This window comes from Haliaeetus leucocephalus, unplaced genomic scaffold (assembly GCF_000737465.1).
Source record: "Haliaeetus leucocephalus isolate CR32 unplaced genomic scaffold, Haliaeetus_leucocephalus-4.0 Scaffold173, whole genome shotgun sequence".
In the NCBI taxonomy this organism is placed as follows: Eukaryota; Metazoa; Chordata; class Aves; order Accipitriformes; family Accipitridae; genus Haliaeetus; species Haliaeetus leucocephalus.
Window position 1 is genome coordinate 4,279,028 of NW_010972609.1, and position 18,941 is coordinate 4,297,968.

At 36.4% G+C, this 18,941-nt stretch overlaps 1 protein-coding gene across 2 annotated transcripts in view; it reads left to right on the forward strand.

Annotated features, from left to right (window-relative positions):
• Positions 1 to 17,250, forward strand: part of ANO3 (anoctamin 3) — a 209,269-nt gene extending 192,019 nt beyond the window's left edge. For both annotated transcript variants that reach the window (XM_010563719.1, XM_010563718.1), the window contains exons 14-26: positions 560 to 642; positions 1,575 to 1,715; positions 2,079 to 2,243; positions 3,250 to 3,286; positions 5,329 to 5,440; positions 6,694 to 6,751; positions 8,229 to 8,326; positions 9,761 to 9,906; positions 10,014 to 10,166; positions 10,852 to 10,999; positions 12,850 to 12,930; positions 13,805 to 13,910; positions 14,682 to 17,250. In XM_010563719.1, the coding sequence (XP_010562021.1) occupies positions 560 to 642; positions 1,575 to 1,715; positions 2,079 to 2,243; positions 3,250 to 3,286; positions 5,329 to 5,440; positions 6,694 to 6,751; positions 8,229 to 8,326; positions 9,761 to 9,906; positions 10,014 to 10,166; positions 10,852 to 10,999; positions 12,850 to 12,930; positions 13,805 to 13,910; positions 14,682 to 14,864 (1,511 nt within the window). In that variant the 3' untranslated portion in view covers positions 14,865 to 17,250. The remainder of the gene's footprint in view (positions 1 to 559; positions 643 to 1,574; positions 1,716 to 2,078; positions 2,244 to 3,249; positions 3,287 to 5,328; positions 5,441 to 6,693; positions 6,752 to 8,228; positions 8,327 to 9,760; positions 9,907 to 10,013; positions 10,167 to 10,851; positions 11,000 to 12,849; positions 12,931 to 13,804; positions 13,911 to 14,681) is intronic.
• The last annotated feature ends 1,691 nt before the right edge of the window (positions 17,251 to 18,941 follow it).

The window sequence follows — 18,941 nt, forward strand, 5'->3', positions numbered from 1 at the left end:
TACTTGTTTAAAGACATATTTTACCAATGAAGCTACTCCAGTATAAAGCTGGTATAGCTGGGAAAGAAGTGAGGTTGTGTTGATTCAAAACAAATAAAATGAGCTCATAATTTTGCTCTTTATTAATAGATACCATTGTGTATGCCTATCCTTGTTTCTTCAAGGAAAGATTTTAAACCGTATGTGTTTTCAATAAAATGATGTGTATGCATATCCTTGTTTCTTCAAGGAGAGATTTTAAATCATCTACGTTTTGAATAAACTTAAAAGCAAAATGATGATCTAAAAGGGATGGCAGTGTCTCATATTGACAGGTACCTATGTCTGTACAGATATAGCAGACAGCAAAAAAAAATGATTCTTAGATAAATATTGTAAAACAGTGTTCCAATTTTAACAGTGATTATCCTGAAGCTACTCATAGTTTTCAGATTCTGTGGGGAAAACAGACAGAAAGTGGCTAATGGCAGTTATCATGTTACATATTGCTGATTTTCTTGAGATCTGCATGGCCTTTTTTCTTTCTTTTCCATAATTAAAATGCAGTTGATTTCCACAGCTACAGTCTTTCTAGAGTTTTGGAAAAGACGGAGAGCTGTATTAACCTATGACTGGGACCTCATAGACTGGGAAGATGAAGAGGTAAGACTAAACAGAATTAACCTGTAAATCTTGCTGTCAGTGTGATTTAAGTGTAAATATGATTACATATTGTATGCCAGTAATCTGAATTTGTTATTCAGATTATATTTGTATTTATAACACTAGTTGCAAAACAAGCAAGTACACTTGAGACTATGCAAGTCTGCAACTTGCATTATAATTCCAAATATAATTCTACATTTATTAAAAGCACCCTTTGAAAAATTGAGTGGAAATACTCCCCGTACAGAGGACAGGAGCTACTACTGATATCAGCACAGGTGGCTTTCAATTCTATGGCTTCTTGTACAGAAAATTCCTAATCCTGCCTAAAAACAGGACCAAGACAAGCAAAGGGACAGAAACTAGATGTTGTATCCTTCTGAGAGGCGTAACTTATCCTTTACCATTCTGCTATCAGCATCAGCAATAATAAATTATTCTATTACTTCATAAATCATTAGTGAACATAGCTGTAATTGAACTATATCGGTGATTTAACTGCAGTCTAGGTCAATACAGACTTTACCATTACTTGTTTTATAGCTTTCCATAGATGTATAGGTACAAGCTTGTGGCTTTTAATAAATGGTTTCATATCACAAAAAGCACCATCATAACTGGCATCAATTTCAAGTTTTCTAATCAATTTCTGCAGAGAAACTAGTGTTCAAGTCAGTATTATGACCGATGATCCTCTTAATACGCTCACATAGTGGGGAAGGCTCCTGCGGTTTCTGTTCCTTGTTCGTCCCTGGCACTGTTTCCAAGGATTTTCAAAAGAGCAAATGATTTGGATATTTGAGTTGGAGCATTATAAAAAAGAATTTGTATCAAGATAGATTTCCTACTTTAGACCACATACATGTCTAGGTTTTGTTACTTTAGTGAAATATGTAGTACAACAAATGAAATCTACCCTGTCATTCCAGGAAGAGCTGCGCCCCCAGTTTGAAGCTAAATATTCCCAAGTGGAAAGAGTAAATCCCATCACAGGAAAACCTGAACCTTTTCAGCCTTTCCCTGATAAGCTCAGTCGACTGATGGTGTCTGTCTCAGGAATATTCTTCATGGTAATGTTTAATAATATTGGAATTATTGTAGCCTTTAATCTTAATCTGATGTAAATAGTAGCGCAAGTCCTGAGTGCATTCATTAAGATTAGTGGATTTACATAATATAGGCAAAACCGATTGTCTGTCTTACTATGTGCTTATGGATCTCTTTCTTTTAAAAGATGTAATATAGTTATATTGCAAAAGAACAGTAAAGAAATGTTTTAATTCATCAGTCTAGTATTTTCATTCTCTCAAAGTCGGCTCACCAAAACAAATGGCAATCTTTAAAACACTTGTTAATTTATTAAGTCAGTGGAAATTATTTCAGGTATGGTTTATTTTGTTCTAATATCTCTATTCATAAATACTTACCTGTAGATTTCACTGGTCCTCACTGCAGTGTTTGCAGTTGTGGTGTATCGTCTGGTAGCCATGGAACAGTTTGCTTCTTTCAAGTGGTATTTCATCAAGAAGTATTGGCAGTTTGCGACATCTGGAACTGGAGTCTGTATCAATTTTATGATCATCATGTCACTCAATGTTGTAAGTCGTCTTTTAAAGGAGGGATTACTTTAAAAGAGTAATTTTTACAAGGTTACTGAGTTCACTGTATATCAGATATATACATGTTCTTCCTTATTCATATAGAGGTGCCTGAAGCTAGTATTTCAGGGGGGTTTCCTCTAATACTATGTCAATGTTTTTCTCTAATGCCTACTTTGTCACTACACATCTTTGCTTAGATCCCCAAGTCACAGTGGTACAGACTGCTGCTTCCTACATTTGTGGTTTTGTTTTTTACATTACCTTTTACAATACATCTCTTCTCTAAATGGAACGACATTATTTTCTTGCCTGAGAATTTTCTTTCTGTTTTTTTTTTAATTCATAACTTTGATTTCTTCCATTTCTTATTTAAAGTGCAGCTGTGATATCAGTGTTGCACAGTCCTAGAATCACTGTGATACCTGAGTTTGGTTTAAGCTTTTCCTGTCACGCAGCAGCACAGGTTTAATCATATGCTATGGCAGCACAATGTACATTGATATAAACTCTATTGCTTCAACTGCAATATAACTTATCATTTTTCTATTCCCGTGCAGGCACAAACAGGTAAAAAGGAATAATAGCAAACAGTGGCTGTTACTTCTGCTAAGGAGATTGCGCACTCACTGCAATAAGAAAACATTCTCCAAAACAGACTGTCATGTATTTATTTCTGTTCATTAAGAGAACCGTTGATGTCTGAACACTTCTCTTGATTTATTGGCTCTCAGTTTACCTTTATTGTATATTTAATGCATATACTTACATGCATACGTACATTTACATGGATAAAGAGAATGGGACTAAAGTAGTTCAATGAAGTCTTTACAGGAAACTATACATCCACACATAGCTACGACATCGCCCTCTCTTCTTTGTCCAGATACCTTGAAGCTGTAGGGCAACAGAACACCTATGCTTTTGATACTTGTTTTCGTTCTGGATTTGACATCACAACAGACAGGATGTGCTATACTTACACCATCTCTTATTTCTCTTTTAGGTATATGAAAAGGTTGCCTATCTCCTGACAGACTTAGGTATGTAGGCCTTTACTAGTGGTATGGTTCTTGCTAGCTGTGGCATAAAGCTTTATATTTCCATAAAATAGGGTTTTGAAAACTTCATGTATGCATAGTACGATTCTGGCATTTCCCTAGGCAAGTGAGAAATGTCAGAGAAACAAATGATATGATTATTTCACTAAGGAACTAATAGAAAGGAATTTGTTCTTATACCTCTACTTTTTTTAATGTTTTATAGTATAAATAGAAAAAACTATCATAATGGAAGAAAAGTCAAAACATATTCTTTCTTAGAATGCTAAAACAGATCTTTTCATTTTTTTCCCAAATGCTTGGTTATTTGTTTTACAATTTTTTAATTTGAACTTTTGTATGGAAAAAATGGGCTAAGATAAAATTACATTATCCGAGATAAAAATGTTAAGTCATAAATTTTAAAGTAGCTCCAATTCTGTCACATTAAAAATTTATACTGAAGCTTCTAATTGTGATTCAGTCATAAAGGTGAAGCTTTCTAGCTTATAGAAAACAAGAAAGCAAAGACAGCATTTAAGATCTTCTACTAGGTGAATATGTTACCTTTTAGTGTTTCTTCTTACATGCTCTCTTTTAGTCCGTGTCAAAATATGCAATTGATCTTGTCATGGTTTAAAAGCAAGCTCACTGCTTAAATTTAACAGCTCCCTCTTCTGGTTAAAGTACTGAAGAGCATGCATAAACAAGATGCTCAAAACTTGTGTTTCAGACAACAGGCAGTTGAACAGGTTAGAAAGATTCAGAATGTATAGTCAACTTACTCAAATTATTAAAATATTTTAAAATACTTCTTCAGATCACACTGATTTGTATTCCTACTCAACTTTTTAAATATATTATCTTGTTATAGACCAGGGAATGGGAAAGAAAATAATCATTTTGTTTAAGTATACAAGCTGATTTTTCCCAAAATATATGAAAGAATTAATTCAAGAAGCTTTTTTATTATTATTATTTTTTAAGCATAATGGAGCATCAGGTGTTTGAGCTAGGTAGCTCACTCCACTTCCTAAGGTGTTTTACGTCAAAGAGAAGGATGACATCTTAACTTCTGGGACCAAGTGTCCATATATAAAGCTAGTATCCTGTATATTTCTGTCCTAATTTATTCATCATTAGACCAAAGTAACTAGTACAAATTTTAACTGAAAAATCAAGGCAGTTTAGACTTCCAACTCATATATGTGCTTTAAAACTTTTATCAATGTACTATATTCGTTTGACACATCCATCAAAGAAATTTGAAATTTTTACCAAAAAAAAAGTTAATCATTATCACCGAGTTCTAATTCAGACATAAATAATGTTCTAGAAACCACAAGGAAAATCATACAAGGCAGTGCAGACTCACACAGAATACTTGTAGCCCTGCTACACATTTCTACATTTCTTTCAAACAAAACTCAAAGAAGGACCTCCGTCCTTTCCTCATTGAATTATAAACTGTTTTAACACTTCACAGGCATTATGATAGGGAACTCTTGAGGATGAAGTAGTGGTCTTACAAAAGTATTTAGAAGGCAAGGTGCTTGGGTGAGAAACCAACTGGCTGTTGGTTGTCTCTTTTCCCTCTGCTTTCCTTGGCAGCCCCTGTCTATTGGCTCTGCCAAGTGCTTTTGCTTTTTGTTTGGGGGGTTTTTTTGTTGTGGGTTTCTCTGTCATGTGGTTTTTGTGGTTTTTTTTTTTTAATCAAGAGACCTGTAGCCTTAAAATTGATTCACACTGAATTCAGAACTTTTTCATGGAAATGGAACAGGTATCTTCCCATACAGTTGTGACCTATTCTGTACCAAGAGGTTTGTATCTCCTGTTTCCACGTAGAACCAACATAGTCTGAGCTGGGGCAATGGTTTTGTGACCTGCAGACTGAACACTCGGGGGGGGGAATTAATTTCAACCTGGTGGGGCACCATGACTTGAAACAATTGCTTGTTTTGTTAGTGTTGATTGATCTGTGAGCAAAGTTAGGCATAACTTGATTTCATTTTCATTTATATGATGTCTTTTATGTCTTTCTGCAGAGCACCCTAGAACAGAATCTGAATGGGAAAACAGCTTTGCCTTGAAAATGTTCCTCTTCCAGTTTGTCAACTTGAACAGCTCCATCTTTTACATTGCCTTTTTTCTTGGCAGGTAAATTATCTTTGCTAACTGCACTTAAAGGAAAACTTGCACAGAACTCGTAATCCTTGCTAATTTTATACATTTGAAGAAAATAAGGTGAAAGTTTGAACTGTAAAATTTAGATGCGAGTTAGTTTCTGAGGATAATTCATAACACTAAATTAATATTTTTAACTGTATGTGAGGGTTGGACCCTTGAAATCTTTACTCATGAAGCTAGACCGTAAAAAGTCTACTTTTAAGTGGGTCTATGTACGTGACTTTCCTACTCAATGAGAATTCGGAACCCTTGAAACTACAGCTACTTCCTAAATGTGGGTCTGTATTTAGCCCTGCGCTAATAGGCTTTATTAATTCTTGTTTATTCCCCTTTGGTTACATTTCCCAGGATCCATTTCTATAAATAGTAAATATTCTCTGGCAGGTCTTAGACAAGAGTAGGAGGCAGAAATTCTGGCTCCAATTTTTGTGTGTATCTTTAGCTGAGAGCATGAGGTACTGCATAGGTCTAACCTTGCTTCATCTTCACTTCAGTTTTGTTATGGTCAGACTTATCATTCCTGCAGAACCTACAGAGTACTTCAGATTACCTCCTATAAAGTTCTATAGTATAATTTCAGTTCAAGATTGTTTGGAAAAAGAAACAAAAACAAAACAAACTCTAGTAAAGACTGTTGATAATATTGGCTTGTTACATCTGGTGGTGCATTTGCCATACAGTTTCTAAACTTCTTTGTATCTTGCTGTCTCCTGTGTCTAGTAGGACCAGGCATTTTCTCTCTCTTTTATAACTTTCACTGAGGTCATTAAGAATTTTGATTCAATTCATTATACAAGAATCTGTTAGATCTGTAAAAAGCGTTTAGTTATGATGGGTTTAGAAGTGATTTTATGCTTGTACGTCTGAGGGTGCAATCCAGCGCACACTTCACGTGGGCAAGCAGATCCCTGTGCTACAGTAAATTCCTATGTATTGCAATGGCTTATCTTCTTAGAAGTAGATTAGAGAGTCAGAATATCTAACATCTAAAACCTCTGATGCTAGAATTTTTGTCCTGGACATAATAAAAGCTTAGGATCGCTTGCAAAATGATGGTCCGTGTTTGCATTCTGAAACTTCCATATCCTACAGATACCAGATTTAAGCCTGTGTGATTTCATCTGTTTCTATTTCATGAGTTTGCTCAGTGGATGTTGTGAAATAACTACTGATACAGGGTGTTCTTGGAATGTCCGCTGAGAAACAGAAATCTTATTTTCCAGATTTGCAGGCCGCCCAGGAAAGTACAACAAGCTTTTTAACAGATGGAGACTGGAAGAGGTAAGCAATCCTTTTTCGTGTTCCTGTGAAATTTCCATGAGTAAAAAGGAAATGGCTGAAGGACATGAATTATGTCCAGTTTGAAAGATTTATTATTCCATCTAAGTGCAGTTAAGAGTAAACTCTTATTTATAGCAAAGGGTAGGAAACATGAGACGTGTTTTTTCCTTCTGCGTTCTCCACTGTGCTGAGTGACTGTGCCCGAGACACGCAGTTCTTTCTGTCTCTCTCTTTGGGAAAGCAAACAGTGATAGTCCCTTGCCTCACAGGCACTATTAAGTCCTACGTGATTGGAATGTCCTGGGTATATGGAATTTTTGGATGGAGGACATAAATATAATGCCGTCAGCTTTTTTATCAGGTTCTTAAGTTTCTGCCAGCACAGGAAAGATGTGGACCTGTTGGAGCAAGTCCAGAGGAGGGCCAGAAAAATGGTCAGAGGCATGGAACACCTCTCCTGTGAAGAAAGGCTGATAAAATTGGGGTTGTTCAGCCTGGAGAAGAGAAAGCTCCAGGGAGACCTTATTGTGGCCTTTCAATAATTAAAAGGGGCTTATAAGAAAGATCGGGACAAACTTTTTAGTAGGACCTGTTGTGACAGGACAAGGGGTAATGGTTTTAAACTAAAAGAGGGTAGATTCAGACTAGATATAAAGAAGAAATGTTTTATGATGGGGGTGGTGAAACACTGGCATATGTTGCCCAGAGAGGTTGTAGATGCCCCATCCTTGGAAACATTCAAGGTCAGGCTGGACGGGGCTCTGAGCAACCTGATCGAGTTGAAGATGGCCCTGCTTATTGCAGGGGGGTTGGACTAGATGACCTTTAAGGGTCCCTTCCAACCCAAACCATTCTACGATTCTATGATTTCAAAGAAGAAAAACAGTATTTTCAGAATTTAGCTTGAAAACGTGTTAGAATTGCACCTCCCTGGATATCACTAGCATGCTGAAGTTCTCTCTTATCTCTGAAAAACAGGTTTCTTTTATTGAACCTTGGTAGCCACAGAGTAAAATACCATAACTTTGTAGTCCATGGTCTAAAAAAAGATTCTGTAATTGCTAAACATTTTAATATGGCAATTTATAAAGTTAAGATACCAGTTTCAGTGATTCAGCTACTAAGTCTCTGTCTGGACTTAGGATATTACAAATGAAATATTGCTCCATTCTTTCAACATGAATACATATGTATTGGTCTAAGTGAAATGGACTATATAATTTATCATACACCTAGCACACATGCCCTTAGCTTAGGTAATACAATCTAGTTCTCCAAGTAATAATATGTCTAAAGGTTGTTCAACTAAAGTCTGTGTTAATATTTTTGTTATTAATATTTCTTTCAATATTTCTGTAACTGGAGGTTAGTGTTTTTCACCAAAGATATTTGAATATTTTTCATTCACCCTCTGAACAAATAAAAATGAAAGGACTTCTCTGATTTTAGCTATTGATCTTTTTCCATTTCATTTCAGTGTCATCCTAGTGGCTGCTTGATAGATCTATGTTTGCAAATGGGAGTTATTATGGTTTTAAAACAAATGTGGAACAACTTCATGGAACTAGGCTATCCGTAAGTTTAGATGTTAAAATTTGTTTTACAAATAGTGATTACATATTAGTGTGATTCAGTAATAGGGAAAAATGTTTTTATGTTTGAAGAATGTTTTCACTTTTTGTGTCTCGCATACTGTAACTTTATTCCCAAGGGAAGCATTAACTGCTGCTCTAAGATAAAGCTTCTCGGGCTATGTTAACCGTCTAAATTGTTTATTGTGATTTCATTTTCCATAATACAAACAGAGCTGTTCAGCTACTGAAGAGAGTAATGGGCTAAAAATCTTACAGTTCTCTTGAAACTGGAAAAGTGTGTTTTCAGTAAAAGGTTGCTCATCAAATATTAGTTTAATCAAAGTCTCAACCTTGAAAGTATGTCAGAAAGGGTTATGCTCACAATGTGCAATCATTCTGCAAATGAGGGGCAGTGTACTGTATTGTTGTGAGACGTGGATTTCTGAAAAGAAGAAACCTACTTGAAGTATCAAGCTTCCTGTCTTCTCAGCCCACCAGCATCTTAACTCTGTCTAGAATTTCTTTTAGAACATCCTTATATTCCTTTATGGAAATAAGTGTTTCGTTTAGATAAAATCATTGTTTGCAACCGAGGCAACAGTTGCTCTTTCAGTAAGGAAATCAAGAGCTAAACACTAAATTAGCTTAAGAAAAAATAGCAGCCTGTTAATAAAAATAATTACAAGAAAATTATTTCCCATCTTCAGTCTCTTTTCAGTAATATCTAGAAACAATAGTCTTTAATTGCCACCTGTATCAGTACTGGATAATATTTTTCATTTGTGTAACACTTTAATTTGTGAGACTATTGCCTACTTAATATTTATAACTACTTTGTGAAAAGACCTCTGCACAGCTTAGTAAAAAATAGTCTTAAATATTTGCAGCTTCAGCAACACCTTTTTAGACACTTTTTCCTGCTTCAAGAAAAAAGTATTCCGTAGACCATCTAGATTTTTAGGTTTGTTCAAAAATAGGAGATGTGTTCTACTATTCAATATATTCTGGTATCATAGAGTTCTTACTGAGCTCCACTTACTTGGTTTGTCTTTTGCAGGATTAAAAATAAAGCATTATGTACTTTTTTAATGCTCTTGCTATGCGTGACTTTTTTTCCTGTTCTTTTTTTATTTAGGCATGCAGGTAAAACCTGCAAAAAAAGTCTATGCAAGCAAATTCCATATTCTGAAAAGCTTATTTGTACAATGCCCAACATGCTACATTAAAGACATAATTAAGATCGTAATGCAGAATTTTGAGAACTTTTGGAAGTTCTTTGAATTGTATCTTATATGATATTGTACATATTTTCAGAAAATACCTGAGTAAACATTCAGGTGTTATTCAAAATAGGCCCACTTACTTCAAAACAATACCAGCGAGTATTGTAGATTACTGAGCAAGTACAGTCAATAATGCTCTGTTTATCTAATAGTTTGTTACAGAATTGGTGGTCACGACGCAAAATGAAGAGAGGAGGGCAATTAATGGAGCATAAAATTTCTCTACCTCAGTGGGAAAAAGATTGGAATCTGCAGCCTATGAATCTCCATGGTTTAATGGACGAATATTTAGAGATGGGTGAGCAAATTTAGGGAGGTGTCAGTTTTCTGAAGAAACTAGAACTATGTTGCACGTTAAAACATCTTTTGCATTTCCAATTTCTAACCATAGAAATGCCTGTCTAGTTTTACAGTTTGGCTTTACCACCATCTTCGTTGCTGCCTTCCCGCTGGCACCTCTCCTGGCATTGCTTAACAATATCATAGAAATAAGGTTAGATGCGTACAAGTTTGTCACTCAGTGGCGAAGACCTATGCCTGCAAGAGCAACAGATATAGGTGAGAGAACCTAATGACTGTCACTGTCAAGTGCCATCTCTTTGTGTTTCCTTCTCTAATGCAGCTTAACCCTTGAAATATTTCATGCGTCAAGAGTGAAATTGATAATGTAACCTACAGATCTTGATGACAGCTCTCCTGTTAAGCAATAAAAGGCTACTCAGTTGCTTAGCTAAGAGGACTCCTCAAATTTGCTTTCCATTTCCAAAAAGGGATCATAATAGTTGCAATTTTGAAAACAGGCTAAATAGTATTTTAGGCTTCTGATTTGTGGAACTCTAGGACTAAAATGCAATCCAAAATGAATTGAATTTAGAAATTAAATACAAGGACTAAATTCACTTTTGGTTTAAAACTAAACTAAATAAAAATAAGAAATCTCTTTCCAAAAATCTTCTATTTGGCCTTTATAACCAAAGATTATGGTTATACCTTTGTTGCTTAGCTATTTCTTCTCAGCAGAGTGTGCCCTACTGTAAGTCTTCATTCAGGTGGAGCCAGCGGGAGCAGGGGTTGTGGGGACATGGCTTAATCTCGACTAGGTTTTCTGACTGAATAATTCTTTCTCACTAAGAAAGGAAAACTGTATGACTAATAATGACTTCAGTATCACTAGTATGACTTTATATGACTTAATATGACTGTAAAAAATTAATGACTTCGTTGTCATTTCTCTTGTTTCTAGGTATCTGGTATGGGATTCTGGAAGGAATTGGAGTTCTGGCTGTCATCACCAATGCCTTTGTTATTGCCATTACTTCCGATTACATTCCACGTTTTGTCTATGCATACAAATACGGTCCCTGTACAGATCAAGGGTACAGACAAGAAAAGTAAATAAGATATTCTTTATATATATATATATATGTATATTTCAGAGGAAGCACACTTTTGGTGCTGTCTTTCTGTGTTAACATACTTAACATATATCAGTAACGTTTGACCTTTTACAACTGTGCAAACCTTCACAGATGTTAAGTGCAAGTAACTCGGCCATTCCAGAGAGTTTGCAGACTAACTCCACAGTTATATATGTGGAAAGTCATGTCTTCCCTTCTGAATGCAAACAACAAAGTTCAATATACATGGTAGCAGTTTTCAGGCTTTTCTCTAGATAAGCTTTTCTTCTTTTCTGCAATAGTTCTGGACTGTCTTCTCCCACTACGCTCCCACACACACATATGCTCCCGAACCCTCTTTTATCCTAAGCCTCATTCACCCTCAAACTTCCCTGCCTGTTTCTCTTCAGAAATGCTTGCAGCCAAGCTCCAGCAAGGTTGGCCATGCCACTATTTAGCCTAACTCCACCTATAGTGTATCTTCACTTCCAGCAAGGTCTCTTGCCTATCTTTGCACCACCAGGCCGGTTTCCTGCACTTCTCTCCAGGCACTTACCGTTGTCTCTGAACTGTGGGTCCACCGTGCTCTGTCTGCATTTCCCACTGTCTGTCATGACCTTTTACATGATCTAAACAGATCACAGTACTCATGGGCGTCCTCTCTTTCATTTGGAGACCAGTGCCCTACAGGTGGTTTTAGGGGCTGGTTTTGGAGGGGTTTTTTGGTTTTCTTTTTAATATGGGAATCAGGGTTACCTCAAGAAAAGGAAGCATCGCTTTGCTAATACTATAGCATGTCTCACAAGCACAATTTATCTTCTTTATTGCACAGGAGGAAGGATAAGAGTGAAAGCATCAAGGCTTGTCCAGCAAGCCAGTACCGCTGCATTCACAGAATGTGCCTCAGCTAAAACCACAGGGGTCTGTCCTTCCTTCCCTCATTGCTCCATCTGTAGTGATTCAAAATAGAGATTTACTTTTCCTGTGCTGTCACAGGAAAAGAGAATTTAAGAACAAGGCAGGATAGACAATAGCAGAGAAACATTAGTGCTTAATGTGCACTACCCATTTAATAGAGAACTATGTAGTTCTATTTCTTCTTTTGCCAGTAGTGATTTGAGGTGTCACAGCAAACCTGAAGGTTCAGGCGGTATAATAGGATCCCTGATGCATCTCTTTTTTAAATGTTCTTTGCCTTTCAGAAGGCCCTTTGTTAAATTACAGGACAGATTTCCAAGAAGATAGGATGTCTTATGTATCCGTGGTTTTCCAGGAACAGACAAAAATTTCACTCCTACAGTCATAATTCAATGTATTTATGTGATTTCTGTCATTAATACTAATAAATTGTTGCCTTTAAGATCGCTGTTTGGTATATATGCACTGCTCATTTTACTGTTGGTGAAAATTCTTCTTTGATTCAACTTGTAAAACCTGATATTTTTTGGAATGTGCTGCATGACTGGTGGCAGATTCTGCAAGGATGTTAAGTTATCCTCCGTTCTGCCTCTCTAGCCATCTTTCTAAGTTAAGTAATTTTAAGAGACAGTGAAGAACACTAGCAACATTTTTTGGTTTATATCTGCTGGTAGATAAGAAGTCAAACCAGAAAACATGCTGAAAATAGATTTTTAAACAGTGTTATCCCTGGAACGGATGTTATTTGTTTCTTTCCAATAAAACTTTGCTTCTCTGCTTAAAATTTTAGAATTGCTTTTGTCCTGATAAGCAAATAAAATAGTATGCTTACAATATGTGATAGCAGAATAGGTTTACATACAGGATCTATGCTATATAACCACTTTATGAAGAAAGTCCTGACCCTATGTCTTGTCTTTTTTCAGATGCTTAAAAGGCTATGTCAACAGCAGTTTATCAGTATTTGATTTGAGTGAACTTGGGATGGGATACTCAGGATACTGCCGGTATGTTTCGATGCTCTCCCTTCTTGCAATACAGGCATAGATGTTAGTACAGACATTAAATTGAAAGTCAGTGCTTAAATTACTGGCAGAATAGTTTATTTTTTACCTGTAAAAACATTGGAGTTCAAGTTTGTTCAACATGGAAGTCTCAGGTGGAAACACTGTGTGGTAAAGATGCAATACTAACACATCGGAAACCTGTGTTCTGAGTTTTTCCAGGATTCTTGCAAGCCCTGTCTTTCGTGCCTCTATTAATTATTTCATTTCGAAGTTTCCCCAGCTACCAAGAAGGGTAAAAATTCTCATTTCAGTTTTGTTAAGCATTATTAATTAAAATACACATTAAAATTTTTGTTGTGGCTCTAACCCAGGTCAAGATCTCAAACAGTTACGCAAGACGAATACAAGAAATTCAGCATAACAGTTACATACAACGTTGCATGAGTGCACTCCTTCTGGTTTCAGATTTAGTTTTACAGTGAAAGTTAGCTTGAATTGACTAAGAAGTTACAGAATCGTGTCACATTTATGCAAACTTTGTCTAGAGAATCTGAAAGACTTATAAGCAAGGACAAGAACCAATTCAGAGTCAGCACGCTTGAACTTAACACTCCAAGGTGTCAGCTTTGTAACAACAAAAGAAATTGTTTACTGTGGATTTTTGGAAACAGAAAGTGCCATCTTATAAGCAGTCCCATTTAATTGCCTGTATTGTGGACTATATTCTTCTCCTTTTCTGTTTAATTCCTCTTGAACTATGCTTTCACTTGAGTTTCCCTCCTTTTAGCCACATCTGGGATAAACTAGAGAACTCTTCACCATGCTCAGGTTTTTGAGCACAGGCTAACTCACAGGGTTTTTCTTTGCTTTACAGGTATAGAGATTACAGAGCCCCACCATGGAGTTCAACTCCATATGAATTCACTTTGCAGTTCTGGCATGTCCTGGCAGCACGGCTGGCCTTCATCATAGTATTTGAGGTTAGTCATGGAAAGGAACAATTCCTTTCTATCACTTTAAAGTCTGAGTTGATTTTCTACAGTAGTCCCATAAATAAATAGTCAGTATTATCAACTGCTTGTTCATCACAGTCAAGGGGTGGGGGGGGCGGGGATTGCCCTCCCAAACTGTTGTCAATCAGGTGCTGTAAACTGAATTGACTGAGCAGGCACAGATTTTAGTCTCTCCAAAATCATATTTCCTTAACAGTCGTCTTATACAACTTGTTCGTTCCCAAACAAGTCTTTCATGTTTTATTGAAAAAGAAGAAATGCAACTTATGCATACATTAAGCACAGTTATTACAAGTTACAATCTGTGTCAGGAAAATGGTACATGTTCTAGCCTAATATAAAAGTAGAAGTATGTGTATTAACTTTGACGAACGTATCATATACTGTCCAGGAACCTGGTTATTTATTTCGATTACAAGCTCTTAACAAAGACTGCTTGTAGGTAGTGTTGCTGTTGTTATTCAAACTAGCATATCCTGCAGTCACATCTTCCGTTAGGTCACTAGCTATAACCTTAGTTTTACTTTTCAAAAGACTTCAGTATTTTCACGTTTCTGATAGACCACTCATTTACTCCCTTATGTGTGTGTGTATATATAAAAAAACGAAGGGGTTGCTTTTCAGTCATGAATTGAATCTCAGTTCCAGTTTTGCCACAGACTTTTAGGCCCTAAAATGTGGTCCTAGAAATTAATATTTATGCATCTTTGAAGCAACTATTTTTGTTCTTCTTTTCAGCACCTTGTTTTTGGAATAAAGTCTTTCATTGCCTACCTGATTCCAGACATGCCCAAAGACTTGTGCGACAGAATGAGGAGAGAGAAATACTTAGTCCAGGAAATGATGTATGAGGCTGAACTGGAGCATTTGCAGAGAGAAAGGAAAAAGAATGGGAAACAGTATCACCATGAATGGCCTTAGTCACTACCATGCTGCAACAAAAACACTGTTTGGAAATTGAAGAGTGCAGTTACAAAATGAAGTCAGAGTCTGGCATCGGTGTGTGAGATTCACAGTGTATATATGTTCTTGCTGGGCAGTACAGCTGCAGGCTTTGGTGGGAACTGGAAAATAGATGCTTCCAATGAAGAAAATGAAAAGCCTTACCTGTAAGTGGTCTGTGGTGAGCACCAAGGAGAATTGGCACTCAGGAATGTGCAGGCAGATTAAAAATTTGGACACTCTGGTTTAAAAAAAGGCAATGAATTGTCATGCTGTTCATGAAGATACTAACAGCATCATGAAAATAAAAAATTACCTGTGAACTTATACAGTGAGGGCATGACTAAAACCAACTTACATGATATCCACTACTTCTACAGCTTCTGATTGCTCAGCTCCATCTGTAATGCCTCTGAAAAGAGAAATTGTTGCCTTTGTGGCCATAACTTGATATAAATGATCTTTCAGGCTTACTGTTTTGTCAGGTTTGTCCTAGTCTCTTGTTGAGATTGTGGATGTGGTTCTACCCTAAAAAAGGGGGTCTATGGCTGCTTAATATATACTATGCAGTTTAAGATTTGCACATCAGTGTCATTAATTTATCCTTCTAGTTGAAAACCAAAAATTCTAAATTCAAAGAGAAAACAGCAGCACTAAGAGAACGCATCACATTGCCCACAGCTATATTTGAAAATGACACGGCTGTTGAGTTGTCTGTCCACTTCTGTGTGCAGAAAGGCCACCTCCACATACTTGCAGGATGGAAGAACTGTCATTTTCATGCTCCGATGTAGCATGCAGATGTCTAAATGTGTTACTGTTCCCTTTGACCTGTCTGGGCAATGATTCCATGACTTCACAGAATGCTAACTTGAAATACTCTCATACAGTGACTTCATCCTGAATATACAATTAACTCTTTATAGTATGCAAGCTTATGCAGATATATATCAGACGTACAGTATAACATTGTGACTTGCTTGTTCAGGGAAGGAGAAGCAGAGCACTTTATAACAATGCTCTTCTTACTGTAATAGTAAATGTTCCAGTAATGTGCACTTCTTTTATTGGCCTAAATAAGTCAAAGCATGGGAGTAAGATACAGGCAGATATGTATACAGATTGTATATAAATGCGTACACACACAGTGGTTACTTTTAAATTTTTTATTATTATTTGTATGCCTTCGTACAGTTTTGGGGGGCTTTTTGGATAAAATCACTATAAAAGGTAGATGTTCATATAAAGAATCAAATTTCAGTTTTTATGTGCATACAGCAGTGTTGCTTTGGTTATAGTCACGTTTTGGTGATGAAATTGTTTCTAACATTTCATAAAGTAGGAAAAGATAAGCACTTAATCTAAACAATTTAAACAAGCGTGCAGGGTTCACTTGCAGAGAAGGGATTGGAAAAGTTACAATCATTGTGTTTCTCTTGTACAATTCTAAGTAATGCTTCTCTATATTGGATAAGAAAAATCTAAAAAGTCAAGAGTCAACAAAGCACAGTACCTATAAAGGCTGCAAATTTAAACATTATTTTTAGGGATAAAGCTGCAGCACAATCACTGCTGACAGATATGAAAAGACCTGAATTATTACTACTTAGAATACCCTATTGAACCAAAAGGTGGGGTTCCAGTATTCACTTGCACGTATTAGCAAATCATTTTATTTTATTATGCCATATAAAATTAATTTTAAGAGTCAAGACCCCATCAAAGTGGATGAGTATGATCTATTGTATCCAGGGGCCCTAGCATTAGACCTAAAGTTCTTTAGTCGTTTCACCATATTCATGAGATTTGGTGGTTAATTCCAGCTCTCTGTGACCAGGCAAGGCAACTATAGGACTATCTACAGTATTGCACAAAGGAGGAAAGAAATTGGAAGGTATGGTCTAATCGGGTATATTACCCATTAGTTCTGTCATAAAGGGCTGGTGGAACTCAGCTTCCCACATTTTGGAAAGGCTGTTGTGTTCCTTCATATGCTGGGTTGTGCGTTAAGTTCTTAAGGGAGTCCTTATCAGAAATAATTAATGCACTCTCCTCAGTGCTTATAGAATCACACAGTTTGATTTAATTTATTGTGACTCTATTTCATTCTGTGGAATGTCAAGCATTGTTTGACAGCATTAACCATGTGTCATACCTGCTGTTTCTGTGCCACGTAGTGATAGTACTTCAGTTGTTCAGAAGGTCACAGATGAGCTCTCTGTTTAATGTTTTCTCTAAAAACATTAAAAAATGCTTTGGCTGGCCCAAGGTATAAAGATACAGGATAAAATTAGGCAAAAATCAGAAATATTGATTGATTATTTTATACTTTCCTGTTTCTGTTGTGGATATTAGCAGGTGTCAATACATACTTAGGCAAATTCCAATTGGACTTAAAAAACACATAGGAAAGAAAACCTTTTTGTATTTGAGATTTAAATATATATATACAATTAATGATTTTCAACACTGGTATATAGGAGTATATCAAAGGCAAGTATGTAGATCTGACACTGTGCATTTTACGCACTGGAAAAGCACAAGACATTTTGGAGAAACACTGTGTGTGTTCCTTTATTTTTGGAGGATATCAACAATGTCTAAAGGTTTAGCCACTATCTAGCCACTTGCTTAAGCTGAGAAAACTTTTTGCTAGAATTCGTTTAGTATGCCGTTTGCATTGACTGCACGTTATTTTACTGAAGTGTAAGGCACACAATGTCCTCAGGAATAATGTATTTTATGAATGGTGAATGATCTTTTCATATTCTAAATATTGTCTTTCCAAACAAATGACCAGTATGAATAGACTGTGCATGCAAGCTGCATTTGTGAAATCTGACAAAGCTTTAGAACTTCAATTTGTGCAAAAATGCTTTAGATCATTGCAGATCTAATCTATGACAGTTTTGCTCTATGCATGCGCCCTTAGAGAGACTGCATGAGCAACTAGGTATTTTTAAATACAAAGGATTAGTCCAAAATGTCTTAATTATTCCTAACCAAATTCCATGTCTTGATTCAGACAAAAGAAATTTCCATTTCAGAAATAGCAAAAAGTCCGCATACATTATACACATCTCATTTCTAATGACTTTTCATTCTGAATTTGTGCCTAATGTGTGAGACCTGAATTCTGGTGACTAAAAAAGGAAAAAAGAGTTCTGCTTCATTAGCCATCCTAATGAGAGGTTCCTTCTTAGAGCTCAAAGTCTGCCTCCATAGAGAGGGATGCATTAAGAGCTCAGTATTCACAACTGAGCGCTGACGGGGTTGCCTGATGATTGAGCACAGGCTCTCTGTTACGCTGTAATTCAGTTTCCTTACCGGAAAGGCAGCACAGTGATCAGGCATTTGGAAATAAGGCAAACCACATGATATTTTTTTATCCTTTTTTCCCTCTCCCTTTTTGTTAAAGGATTTATAGAGAAAATTCAGATGAACACTGAAGTTAATATTGATGGTGACGAGGGTAAAATTTCTATAGTGATGGTGGACAATAAGTGGGTTTTCGTTAGATGTTTTTTGGAAGTACGTATCTTCATTACTACAAAACACAGATCAGCTGTTGCTATGCCCTTTTCCAACAGCAACTTGCCTTAAATTGTGTTCTGAGGATCAGTTAGGCTCAATTGTGTCCTGTGGAAAGCTCAAAAGAAAAATGTCTGGAGGGCCTAGTGAAAATAGGTTAGTAGGTACATATCTTAATGCATAAATTCATAAAGCTCCTGAGGTTTCCTTCATAAAAAGTTCTGCAGAAGGAAAAATATCTTGGGAAACGTAGCTTTAGGGTGAGTGTTAATATGGGGAAAGGCAAGAACTTTGGTAATATTTTAATCTTAATGTGCTATTAAGATGATCAGTCTAATCTAAGTAGTGCACATCTGCTGTTTCCTTGCTGCGGCTTCTTGCACTGCAGACTCCAAATGGGAGTGCTGCCAGAGAGAATTTCTGGAGCTGTGGGATCCAGGGGCATTCACCTGCAAAGTCCTACATGGCATCATGGGACACATTAATCTCTTGCATTATGTCACAGTCCAATCAGGGGCAAATTAG